This window comes from Somniosus microcephalus, chromosome 10 (assembly GCF_052327205.1).
Source record: "Somniosus microcephalus isolate GS21.2 chromosome 10, FLI_Smic_1.0, whole genome shotgun sequence".
In the NCBI taxonomy this organism is placed as follows: domain Eukaryota; kingdom Metazoa; phylum Chordata; class Chondrichthyes; order Squaliformes; family Somniosidae; genus Somniosus; species Somniosus microcephalus.
In genome coordinates this window covers 234,990,602-235,003,890 of record NC_140996.1, presented here as the reverse complement: position 1 = coordinate 235,003,890, position 13,289 = coordinate 234,990,602, and the positions used below count along the sequence as shown (strand labels likewise).

General features: G+C 53.2%; 1 protein-coding gene across 9 annotated transcripts in view; it reads right to left on the bottom strand.

Moving 5' to 3' along the window:
• stim1b (stromal interaction molecule 1b) overlaps positions 1-13,289 on the bottom strand; it is a 215,647-nt gene that overhangs the window by 50,937 nt on the left and 151,421 nt on the right. For 4 of the 9 annotated variants that reach the window (XM_085999826.1, XM_085999830.1, XM_085999828.1 and 1 more), the window contains exons 6-10: positions 11,480-11,657; positions 10,522-10,708; positions 9,365-9,532; positions 6,278-6,378; positions 2,989-3,224 (exon numbers count right to left, since the gene is read on the bottom strand). In XM_085999826.1, coding sequence (XP_085855952.1) covers positions 2,989-3,224; positions 6,278-6,378; positions 9,365-9,532; positions 10,522-10,708; positions 11,480-11,657 — 870 coding nt within the window. Of the gene's footprint in view, positions 1-2,980; positions 3,225-6,277; positions 6,379-9,364; positions 9,533-10,521; positions 10,709-11,479; positions 11,658-13,289 lie in introns of those variants that run through there. The other 5 variants (XM_085999827.1, XM_085999831.1, XM_085999829.1 and 2 more) reach the window with 2 other exon arrangements.

Sequence of the window (13,289 nt, the reverse complement as noted above, 5' to 3'; positions counted from 1 at the left end):
CCATTACAGAGACGTGGTTGCAAGGTGATCAGGGCTGGGAACTGAATATTCCAGGGTATCTGACAATTCTGAAGGATAGACAGAAAGGAAAGGGAGGTGGGGTGGCTTTGTTGGTAAAGGATGGGATCGGTGCGGTGGTGAAAAGTGATATTGGCTCAGAAGATCAAGATGTAGAATCGGTTTGGGTGGAGATAAAAATGAATAAAGGGAAAAAGTCTCTGGTGGGCGTAGTCTACAGGACCCCGAACAGTAGCAATACTGTTGGAAAGAGTATAAATCAACAAATAATGGAGGCCTGTAAAAAAGGTACGGTAATAATCATGGGTGATTTTAATCTCCATATTGATTGGACAAATCAAATTGGCCATGGTAGCCTTGAGGAGGAGTTCATAGAGTGTATCCGGGATGTTTTCCTAGAACAGTATGTAATGGAACCAACCAGGGAGCAGGCTATCTTGGATCTGGTACTGTGTAATGAGACAGAATTAATAAATGATCTCATAGTAAAAGGTCCTCTAGGAAAGAGTGATCATAGCATGGTTGAATTTCAAATTCAGTTGGAGGGTGAGAAAGTTGTATCTCAAACCAGTGTCCTGATCTTAAACAAAGGCAATTATAATGGCATGAGGGCAGAACTGGCTAAAGTGGACTGGAAAAATAAATTAAAGGGTAAGACAGTTGAAATGCAGTGGCAGACATTTAAGGAGATATTTCATAACTCTCAATAAAAATATATTCCAGTGAGAAAGAAAGGTTTTAAGAGAAGGGAGCACCATCCATGGCTAACTAAGGAAGTAAAGGATGGTATCAAATTGAAAACAAAGGCAGACAATGTTGCCAAGATTGGTGGGAGACCAGAGGATTGGGAAATTTTTAAGAACCAGCAAAGGATGACACAAAAAATAAAGAGAGAAAAGATCAACTGAGAGTAAACTGGCAAGAAACATTAAAACAGATAGTAAGAGCTTCTACAGGTATATAAAAAGGAAGAGGGTAGCTAAAGTAATGTTGGTCCCTTAGAGGATGAGACATGGAATTAATAATGGGGAATGGGGAAATGGCAGAGACTGAGCAAATATTTTTTTTTATCTATCTTCACGGTAGAAGACACTAACAACATCCCAATAATGGACAATCAAGGGGCCACAGGGAGGGGGGAACTAAAGACAATCACTATCGCTAAGGAATTAGTACTTGTTAAAATAATGGGACTAAAAGATGACAAGTCCCCTGGACCAGACTGCCTGCATCCCAGGGTCTTAAAAGATGTGGCTGCAGAGATAGTGGATGCATTGGTTGCAATATACCAAAATTCCCTGGACTCTGGAGAGGTCCCAGCGGATTGGAAAACAGCGAATGTAACACCCCTATTTAAGAAAGGAAGGAGACAGAAAGCAGGAAACTATAGACCAGTTAGCCTAACATCTGTTGTTGGGAAAATGCTGGAGTCCTTCATTAAGGAAGCAGTAGCAGGGCATTTGGAAAATCATAATGCAGTCAGGCGGAGTCAGCATGGTTTTATGAAAGGGAAATCATGTTTAACAAACTTGCTGGAGTTCTTTGAGGAGGTAACGAGCAGGGTGGACAAAGGTGAACCAGTGGATGTGGTGTATTTGGATTTCCAGAAGGCATTCGATAAGGTGCCACATAAAAGGTTACTGCATAAGATAAGAGCTCACGGAATTGGGGGTAATATATTAGCATGGATAGAGAATTGGCTAACTAACAGAAAACAGAGAGTCGGGATAAATAGGTCATTTTCCGGTTGGAAAAAGGTAACTGGTGGGGTGCCAGAGATCAGTGCTGGGGCCTCAACTATTTACAATCTACATTAATGACTTGGATGAAGGGACCGAGTGTAATGTAGCCAAGTTTGCGGATGATACAAAGATGGGTGGGAAAGCAAGTTGTGCAGAGGACTCAAAGAACCTGCAAAGGGATATAGACAGGCTAGGCAAACATTTAGCAGATGGAGTATAATGTGGGAAAGTGCGAGGTTATCCACTTTGGCAGGAAAAATAAAAAAGCTAATTATTATTTAAATGGAGAGAGATTACAAAATGCTACAGTTCAGAGGGATCTGGGGGTCCTTGTGCATGAAACACAAAAAGTTAGCATGCAGGTACAGCAAGTAATCAAAAAAGCAAATGGATTGTTGGCCTTTATTGCAAGGGGGTTGGAGTATAAAAGCAGGGAAGTCCTGCTACAACTGTACAGGGTGTTGGTGAGACCACACCTGGAGTACTGCGTACAGTTTTGGTCTCCTTATTTAAGGAAGGATATACTTACATTGGAGGCAGTTCAGAGAAGGTTCACGAGGTTGATTCCGGAGATGAAGGGGTTGACTTATGAAGAAAGGTTGAGCAGGTTGGGCCTATACTCATTGGGGTTTAGAAGAATGAGAGGTGATCTTATTGAAACATATAAGATTCTGAGGGGGCTGGACAGGGTAGATGCAGAGAGGATGTTTCCCCTCGTGGGGAAATCTAGAACTCGGAGGCACAGTTTTAGAATAAAGGGGTCGTCCTTTTAGAACCGAGATGAGGAGGAATTTCTTCTCTCAGAGGGTCGTAAATCTGTGGAATTCTCTGCCCCAGAGAGCCGTGGAGGCTGGGTCATTAAATACATTTAAACTGGAGATAGACAGATTTTTGTAAGATAAGGGAGTGAAGGGTCATGGGGAGCGGGCGGGGAAGTGGCTTTGAGCCCAAGATCAGCCATGATCTTATTGAATGGCGGAGCAGGCTCGCGGGGCCAAGTGGCCTATTCCTGCTCCTATTTCTGGGGTTGAGGGATCTGGGGAGGTGGGGTTGAGGGATCAGGTGAGGTGGGGTTGAGGGATCAGGTGAGGTGAGGTTGAGGGATTGGGGGGCGGGGTTGAGGGATCGGGTGAGGTGGGGTTGAGGGATTGGGGGGGGTGGGGGGAGGTGGGATTGGGCTAAATGGCCTGACCCTGAAGATTCTTGTGGTAAGTAATATGTTACTTACATTGGAGAGTGACTGGAGTGACGAGCTCCTCCTCCATATCATCCAGATCATCAGTGAGGATGAAATGTGTGGGCGTGGATCGCGTCTGTCCGAGCCAGCTTGGATCCATGTTCAGCACAGAGTGCAGGGCGCTGATCCCAGGGTTATTGACAATTTGAAACTTGCAAAGCATCTCGATCTGTTGCCAGCGGTGTAGTCGCTCACGTAGAGCGGCCGTGACCTCACTCAGTGACTGCCTGCCGTGAGAAACGGGACAGGTCAGCGCACGGTCAGTAGATTGCACAGAGACCCCTCCCCGGTATATCGACACAGTCCCAGGAGACCCCAGATATATCGACAGTCCCAGAGACCCAATCCCTGGTATATCGGCACAGTCCCAGAGACCCCGGATATATCGACAGTCCCAGAGACCCCGGATATATCGACAGTCCCAGGAGACCCCGGATATATCGACAGTCCCGGAGACCCCGGATATATCGACAGTCCCAGAGACCCCGGATATATCGACAGTCTCAGAGACCCCGGATATATCGACACAGTCCGAGAGACCCCGGATATATCGACAGTCCCAGGAGACCCCGGATATATCGACAGTCCCGGAGACCCCGGATATATCGACAGTCCCAGGAGACCCCGGATATATCGACAGTCCCAGGAGACCCCGGATATATCGACAGTCCCGGAGACCCCGGATATATTGACAGTCCCGGAGACCCCGGATATATCGACAGTCCCAGAGACCTAATCCCCGGATATAGCGACACAGTCCCAGAGACTCCCGGATATATCGACAGTCCCAGAGACCCCGGATATATCGACAGTCCCAGGAGACCCCGGATATATCGACAGTCCCAGAGACCCCGGATATATCGACAGTCTCAGAGACCCCGGATATATCGACAGTCCCAGAGACCCCGGATATATCGACAGTCCCAGAGACCCCGGATATATCGACAGTCCCAGAGACCCCGGATATATCGACAGTCCCAGAGACCCCGGATATATCGACAGTCCCAGAGACCCCGGATATATCGACAGTCCCAGAGACCCCGGATATATCGACAGTCCCAGAGACCCCGGATATATCGACAGTCCCAGAGACCCCGGATATATCGAGACAGTCCCAGAGACCCCGGATATATCGACAGTCCCAGAGAGTCCGGATATATCGACAGTCCCAGAGACCCCGGATATATCGACAGTCCCAGAGACCCCGGATATATCGACAGTCTCAGAGACCCCGGATATATCGACAGTCCCAGAGAGTCCGGATATATCGACAGTCCCAGAGACCCCGGATATATCGACAGTCCCAGAGACCCCGGATATATCGACAGTCCGAGAGACCCCGGATATATCCACAGTCCGAGAGACCCCGGATATATCGACAGTCTCAGAGACCCCGGATATATCGACAGTCCCAGAGACCCCGGATATATCCACAGTCCGAGAGACCCCGGATATATCCACAGTCCGAGAGACCCCGGATATATCGACAGTCCCAGAGACCCCGGATATATCGACAGTCCCAGAGACCCCGGATATATCGACAGTCCCAGAGACCCCGGATATATCGACAGTCCCAGAGACCCCGGATATATCGACAGTCCCAGAGACCCCGGATATATCGACAGTCCCAGAGCGTCCGGATATATCGACAGTCCCAGAGACCCCGGATAGATCGACACAGTCCCAGAGACCCCGGATATATCCACAGTCCGAGAGACCCCGGATATATCGACAGTCTCAGAGACCCCGGATATATCGACAGTCCCAGAGACCCCGGATATATCGACACAGTCCGAGAGACCCCGGATATATCGACAGTCCCAGAGAGTCCGGATATATCGACAGTCCCAGAGACCCCGGATATATCGACAGTCTCAGAGACCCCGGATATATCGACAGTCTCAGAGACCCCGGATATATCGACAGTCCCAGAGACCCCGGATATATCGAGACAGTCCCAGAGACCCCGGATAGATCGACACAGTCCCAGAGACCCCGGATATATCGACAGTCCCAGAGACCCCGGATATATCGACAGTCCCAGAGACCCCGGATATATCGACACAGTCCCAGAGACCCCGGATATATCGACACAGTCCCAGAGACCCCGGATATATCGACAGTCCCAGAGACCCCGGATATATCGACAGTCCCAGAGACCCCGGATATATCGACACAGTCCCAGAGACCCCGGATATATCGACAGTCCCAGAGACCCCGGATATATCGACACAGTCTGAGAGACCCCGGATATATCGACAGTCCCAGAGACCCCGGATATATCGACACAGTCCGAGAGACCCCGGATATATCGACACAGTCCCAGAGACCCCGGATATATCGACAGTCCCAGAGACCCCGGATATATCGACAGTCCGAGAGACCCCGGCTATATCGACAGTCCCAGAGACCCCGGATATATCGACAGTCCCAGAGACCCCGAATATATCCACAGTCCCAGAGACCCCGGATATATCGACAGTCCCAGAGACCCCGGATATATCGACAGTCCCAGAGACCCCGGATATATCGACAGTCCCAGAGACCCCGGATATATCGACAGTCCCAGAGACCCCGGATATATCAACAGTCCCAGAGACCCCGGATATATCAACAGTCCCAGAGACCCCGGATATATCGACACAGTCCGAGAGACCCCGGATATATCGACAGTCCCAGAGGATCACCCCCCACTGTGAATATTGACACACTCCTGCACGTACAGACGTCCCCTTGGGTTCACTGATAGCCCAATGTGGGGGAAATCCCGAGCTGCCGGGACTCCCCCACCTAATTTCTGAAAAGAAGATAATGGTATCACGGTGGAATTTTATTAATATGCAGCAACACAAATAACGCGCTAGTAAATAAAGGGAAGTACAGAACCGTGATGATCTGGAAACCAATGGTGAACATCAATCAAACCACACAGAACTGGGTCTCATTAATGTCTCATTAACTTCGAACCTCTGACACCACCTCAGAATCCCCCGACATCGAACCACCCAATCCCAGGGCTCCCCTTACATCGATAAACTACTGTTCTAGAGACAGAGTCAGGTTCCAGTCACCGGGGTAGCCTGCTGTATGGAATCCTCAGAACTCCCACCGCAGGTCTCGGCACTGCCCCGCGGTCCCCGTCAGCTGCCGATTGCTGGATGATTGACCAGACTAAGCACTTCACGGAGCTGACAGAAACACACTTCAATTAAAGGCCGACCTCTGAATGTAATATCCCCCTCCCCCCTCGAGTGCCGAACCGTCCGAGCTCACTACTCACTTTGCGGACAGTATTTTGTGATCAACATCGTCCAGCGAGGAGCTGTGGGCCACTTGAAAAGTCCCAAACAAGGTGTTTCTCTTCTTCTTTATTTTCTCTGCCTGCGGGGAGAGAGTGAGAGTGAGAGCGGGGGAGAGAGCGCGAGAGAGAGAGAGCGCGAGAGAGAGAGCGCGAGAGCGAGCGCGAGAGCGAGCGCGCGAGAGCGAGCGCGCGAGAGCGAGCGCGAGAGCGAGCGCGAGAGAGAGCGCGAGAGAGAGCGCGAGAGAGAGCGCGAGAGAGAGCGCGAGAGAGAGCGCGAGAGAGAGCGCGAGAGAGAGCGCGAGAGAGAGCGCGAGAGCGAGCGCGAGAGCGAGCGAGAGCGCGAGCGAGAGCGCGAGAGAGAGCGCGAGCGAGAGCGAGCGAGCGCGAGAGAGAGCGCGAGAGCGAGCGCGAGAGCGAGCGCGAGAGAGAGCGCGAGAGAGAGCGCGAGAGAGAGCGCGAGAGCGAGCGCGAGAGCGAGCGCCAGAGAGAGCGCCAGAGAGAGCGCCAGAGAGAGCGCCAGAGAGAGAGCGCCAGAGAGAGCGCCAGAGAGAGAGCGCCAGAGAGAGAGCGCCAGAGAGCGCCAGAGAGAGCGCCAGAGAGAGAGCGCCAGAGAGAGAGCGCCAGAGAGAGAGCGCCAGAGAGAGAGCGCCAGAGAGAGCGCGAGAGCGAGCGCGAGAGAGAGCGCGAGAGCGCGAGCGAGAGCGCCAGAGAGAGCGCCAGAGAGAGCGCCAGAGAGAGAGCGCCAGAGAGAGAGCGCCAGAGAGAGAGCGCGCCAGAGAGCGCCAGAGAGAGAGCGCCAGAGAGAGAGCGCCAGAGAGCGCGAGCGAGAGCGCCAGAGAGAGAGCGCCAGAGAGAGAGCGCCAGAGAGAGAGCGCCAGAGAGAGAGCGCCAGAGAGAGAGCGCCAGAGAGAGAGCGCCAGAGAGAGAGCGACAGAGAGCGACAGAGAGAGAGCGCCAGAGAGCGCCAGAGAGAGAGCGCCAGAGAGAGAGCGCCAGAGAGAGAGCGCCAGAGAGAGAGCGCCAGAGAGAGAGCGACAGAGAGAGAGCGACAGAGAGAGAGCGACAGAGAGAGAGCGACAGAGAGAGCGCCAGAGAGAGAGCGCCAGAGAGAGAGCGACAGAGAGAGAGCGACAGAGAGAGAGCGACAGAGAGAGAGCGCCAGAGAGAGAGCGCCAGAGAGAGAGCGCCAGAGAGAGAGCGCCAGAGAGAGAGCGCCAGAGAGAGAGCGCCAGAGAGAGAGCGCCAGAGAGAGAGCGACAGAGAGAGAGCGACAGAGAGAGAGCGACAGAGAGAGAGCGACAGAGAGCGAGCGACAGAGAGAGAGCGACAGAGAGAGAGCGACAGAGAGAGAGCGAGCGACAGAGAGCGAGCGACAGAGAGCGAGCGACAGAGAGCGAGCGACAGAGAGAGAGCGACAGAGAGAGAGCGACAGAGAGAGCGACAGAGAGAGGGCGACAGAGAGAGAGCGACAGAGAGAGAGAGCGACAGAGAGAGAGAGCGACAGAGAGAGAGAGCGACAGAGAGAGAGAGCGACAGAGAGAGAGAGCGACAGAGAGAGAGAGCGACAGAGAGAGAGAGCGACAGAGAGATCAAGTTTATGGAGGGTGGAAAATGGGAGGCCAGCCTGGAACGTGTTGGAATAGACAAATCTAGACGGACATTAAGGATCTGAAAGGTGAGGGGGGAGTTCTCACTGCCCCGTGAAGTAACTCATTAGTAGGGTTGTGCTTCGGGACGAAGATGCTTTATATTTGAGAGTTCTATTCCAGTCTTGGCTGCAAGCAGAGAAGGCTGAGGGGGGACCTGATTGAGGTGTACAAAATGATGAGGGGCATAGATAGGGTGGATAGAAAGGAACTTTTCCCCTTAGTAGAGGGGTCACTAACCAGGGGGCATAGTTTCAAGGTAAGGGGCAGGAGGTTTAGAGGAGATTTGAGGAAAAACTTTTTCACCCAGAGGGTGGTTGGAATCTGGAACTCTCTGCCTGAAAGGGTGGTCGAGGCAGGAACCCTCACAACATTCAAGAAGCATTTAGATGAGCACTTGAAACGCCATAGCATACAAGGCTACGGACCAAGTGCTGGAAAATGGGATTAGATTAGACAGAGCTTGATGGCCGGCACGGACGCGATGGGCCTCTTTCTGTGCTGTATAACTCTATGACTCTATTCCACGTGTCAGCCATGGCTCAGTGGGCAGCACGCGCACCTCGGAGTCAGAAGTTGTGGGTTCAAGTCCCACTCCAGAGACTTGAGCACAGAATCCAGGCTGACACTGAGGGAGCGCTGCACTGTCGGAGGGGCAGTACTGAGGGAGCGCCGCACTGTCGGAGGGGCAGGACTGAGGGAGCGCCGCACTGTCGGAGGGGCAGTACTGGGAGTGCTGCACTGTCGGAGGGGCAGTACTGAGGGAGCACCGCACTGTCGGAGGGGCAGTACTGAGGGAGCGCCGCACTGTCGGAGGGGCAGTACTGAGGGAGCGCCGCACTGTCGGAGGGTCAGTTCTGAGGGAGTGCTGCACTGTCGGAGGGGCAGTACTGAAGGAGAGCTGCACTGTCGGAGGGGCAGTACTGAGGGAGCGCCGCACTGTCGGAGGGGCAGTACTGAGGGAGAGCTGCACTGTTGGAGGGGCAGTACTGAGGGAGCGCCGCACTGTCGGAGGGGCAGTACTGAGGGAGAGCTGCACTGTCGGAGGGGCAGTACTGAGGGAGAGCTGCACTGTTGGAGGGGCAGTACTGAGGGAGCGCCGCACTGTCGGAGGGGCAGTACTGAGGGAGCGCCGCACTGTCGGAGGGGCAGTACTGAGGGAGAGCTGCACTGTTGGAGGGGCAGTACTGAGGGAGCGCCGCACTGTCGGAGGGGCAGTACTGAGGGAGAGCTGCACTGTCGGAGGGGCAGTACTGAGAGAGCGCTGCACTGTTGGAGGGGCAGTACTGAGGGAGCGCTGCACTGTCGGAGGGGCAGTACTGAGGGAGAGCTGCACTGTCGGAGGGGCAGTAAAAACAAAACGTCTCCTCCCCCCGCCCCGGCAGTTGTGTCTAACACTCTGCTAACACACAGTACCTACCCCTTCCTTGGCGATGTTGAGCTGCTTCTCAGCGCTCTGCTTCTTGATATTATAATACTGCACCTCCACCTCGTGAGTCAGTTGCAGCCATTTCTGGAGCGTTTCGGGAGGCGACCAGCTCCCGCGTGATTCCAACTCCTTTTCTGCTTTCTTCAGAGCCATGCGTACCTGGGAGAGAAAGGGACATGTTTCATTTCCCATCATCACACTCCAGATCCCCCAGGTAAAGCAAGCAAGCCCCTCTACACGTTATTCTCATACCGTGAAGTCCAGCGTGGAGGGCTGTCGGGACAAGGTACACACTCCTCAACCATTCTGCACCAACTCTCTGCCCCTTCTATTTCCCGGGACCGTGGAGCAGCTGAGGCTGAAGTGCGGGATTCAGCAGTCCCAGAGATACTCCCACACCACTCACTGCCCCTACCCCTCTAGCCCTGCCCACACCCTCCCTCCACCACCGGCACACCGTGACTGCAGTGTGGACCATCTACAAGATGCACTGCAGCAACTCGCCAAGGCTTCTTCGGCAGCACCTCCCAAACCCGTGACCTCTTCCACCTAGAAGGACAAGGGCAGCAGGTGCATGGGAACACCACCACCTCCAAGTTCCCCTCCAAGTCACACCATCCTGACTTGGAAATATATCGGCCGATCCTTCATCGTCGCTGGGTCAAAATCCTGGAACTCCCTCCCTAACAGCACTGTGGGAGCACCTTCACCACACGGACTGCAGCGGTTCAAGGCGGCGGCTCACCACCACCTTCTCAAGGGGCAATTAGGGATGGGCAATAAATGCTGGGCTTTGCCAGCGACGCCCACATCCCATAAACAAATAAAAAACACAGCACCGGCCCCGCCCACCCCGAGCCCCGCTGACCGGACACGCCCACCTCCAGCACCGGCCCCGCCCACCCCGAGCACCGGACACGCCCACCTCCAGCACCGGCCCCGCCCACCCCCAGCCCCGCTGACCGGACACGCCCACCTCCAGCACCGGCCCCGCCCACCCCGAGCCCCGCTGACCGGACACGCCCACCTCCAGCACCGGCCCCGCCCACCCCCAGCCATGCTACAAGCCCCCACAGCTGCCCCAGTAAGCTGGCTGCGTGCGTGCACACACCCAAAGCATCACTGTACCTGATCCTAGCGAAACGTACAAATCCCACCTGTTCCAACTCCTCCTCCGCGTACTTTTGCCGACTCAGCTCATTCTCCGTGCCTTCCCGCAGTTCCCGCAATCGCTGGGCTTCCTGCTTGGCCGCGTTGATCTCATCGCGCAGCTTCTGCTCCAGGTTCACTTTCTCCACCTCGACAGAGCGATGCTCCTCCTGCGCCTTCAGCAGCCTGCCGGCCAAGAATTCAAAGCCTCCTCAGAACCACAGCATTCCCACCGTCAGCGCCACTCTACCCATCAGCACAGCCCGGGGAAACCTTCACACTGAGGGGAATATTGCAATATCCCATCTCCTCCACTCATATCCTGATCTGATTAGAACTCGAGGTGGGTGATTGATAATTGACAAAAGGAAGACAGAAGTACAGATCGTCTAAAATAACAACAGAGAATGCTGGAAAAACTCAGCAGGTCAGGCAACATCCGTGGAGAGAAAGTTGAGTTGAGTTGAGTCAACTCAAATTTCTCTCCACGGATGTTGCCTGACCTGCTGAGTTTTTCCAGCATTCTCTGTTGTTATTTTGGATTTCCAGCATCTCCAGTATTTTGCTATTGTACAGATCGTCTGTCAGGTTAGAATTTACCTTCAATTTTACAGATTATTACAAGATTCATAGAACTCCTACATCTGTCGCCTCACCCTCAGATGCTCTTTCTATTATTAATTCTTGGGGGGTGGGTGTCGCTGGCATGGCTGGCGTTTACTGCCCATCCCTAGCTGTCCTCCAGAAGCTGGCGGTGGGCCTTGCGACAAACACTTGGTGGAGAAAGCTGCAGTGCAAACGTGCCGTAGCAGCTTTCCTCAGATCAGCCATTGGTTTGTAAGACGAGACACTTCTCTCATGAAGCAGGACACGTACACCAGGGGCCAGGGGCCTGCGATGAAGTGAGTGGCGGACTAAGCCTGACTCTGACTGGGGTGGGTCTCCCTGCACCCTCACCTCTCCTGCAGGTCGTGCAGACTCTGCTCCGCTTTCTGCAGCCCCTCCAGGTCCTTCATCATTTTCTTCATGTGCTCCTTGGAGTAACGGTTCTGGATGTAGGCGAACCAGCAGCCGCCCACGCCAATCACTATAGAAACCACCAGCATGAAATCCTTCAGGTGGTTGTGGCGAGTCACTGCACATCAGAGACAAAGGGTTAATACATGGAAACTGGAATAACCAGAGAGAGGGACGGGGAGGAAAGGATAGGAGATGTAAACGCTGCGATTTCCCACACCCAACATCGGCATCAAGCATGGTCGGGTGCAGCACGTGTTAGATACAGAATAAAGCTCCCTCTACACTGTCCCATCAAACACTCCCAGGGCAGGTACAGCACGGGTTAGATACAGAGTAAAGCTCCCTCTACACTGTCCCATCAAACACTCCCAGGGCAGGTACAGCACGGGTTAGATAGAGAGTAAAGCTCCCTCTACACTGTCCCATCAAACACTCCCAGGGCAGGTACAGCACGGGTTAGATACAGAGTAAAGCTTCTTTTTATAATGAAAGATCAGTGTAAGTAAATTGTGCTCCCAAGTGTGGAAATGAAGCAGCTGCCTGCAGTCCGGGAGCGGTGTGGATTGGGAAGCAATGACGGAGAATTACCAGCTGACTCCATCCCACCTGCTCTGTGCCCAGCTCCTGCGGGCCACCGTACCTCCAGTCAAAAGAAACATGAAACAGCTGGGATATGGCCGAGATTAAAGCCAGATTATCACTTCCTATTTTCGAAGCAGCGGTGAGATAAGACTGTGTATTTTTAGCTCTGGGGCTGTTGTGTGTCGAAAGCTGACGTCTGTGCTTTGAGCTTTTCCAACGTGACGTTCAGTACAACTCGCTTTGAGGATTCATGAAACCATTCAAACATCCCTCCACCCAAACAGACGGCCGACGGGCCAACCAGGTTCTAGTACGCAATGGCGGTCACTTCCAGCCTCCAAACCCTTTCCCTGCCTCCGCTCAAATCCTACTATGGTTTTCTGCTCCTCTGAATGTCCATCCTTCGCTCCTGAACTGAAAACGCCCCCTCTCTGCATTGAGATGGAGACTCATTGCACTGCCTCCTACATCGACTCGGCCTTTCCCGGTATTCCGGACTGTGCAGCTCCTTACCTCCCTCCAATTTGTAGACTAGCACAACAACAACAACGTGCATTTACATAGCGTGTTTAACATAGTGAAGCGTCCCAAGACGCTTCACAGGATTATAAGACGTCAAAAGATTTGACACCGAGCCACATCAGGAGATATTGGGCAGCATCTGTGGAGAGAGAAACAGAGTTAACGTTTCAGGTCGATGGCCTTTCATCAGCTCATCGACCTAACACGTTCACTCCGGTTCTCTCTCCACAGATGCTGCCTGAGCTGCTGGGTATTTCCAGCATTTTCTGTTTTTATTTCAGATTTCCAGCATCCGCAGTATTTTGCTTGTGTAAGGAGAGATTAGGACAGGTGACCAAAAGCTTGGTCAAAGAGGTCGGTTTTAAGGAGCGTCTTAAAGGAGGAGAGAGAGGCGGAGAGGTTTAGGGAGGGAATTCCAGAGCTTGGGGCCCAGGCAGCTGAAGGCACGGCCGCCAATGGTGGAGCGATTATAATCAGGGATGCTCAAGAGACCAGAACTTGAGGAACACAGAGATTTCGGGGGGTTGTAGGGCTGGAGGAGATTACAGAGATAGGGAGGGGCGAGGCCAGGGAGGGATTTGAACACAAGGATGAGAATTTTGAAATCGAGGTGTTGCCGGACTGGGAGCCAGTGTAGGTCAGT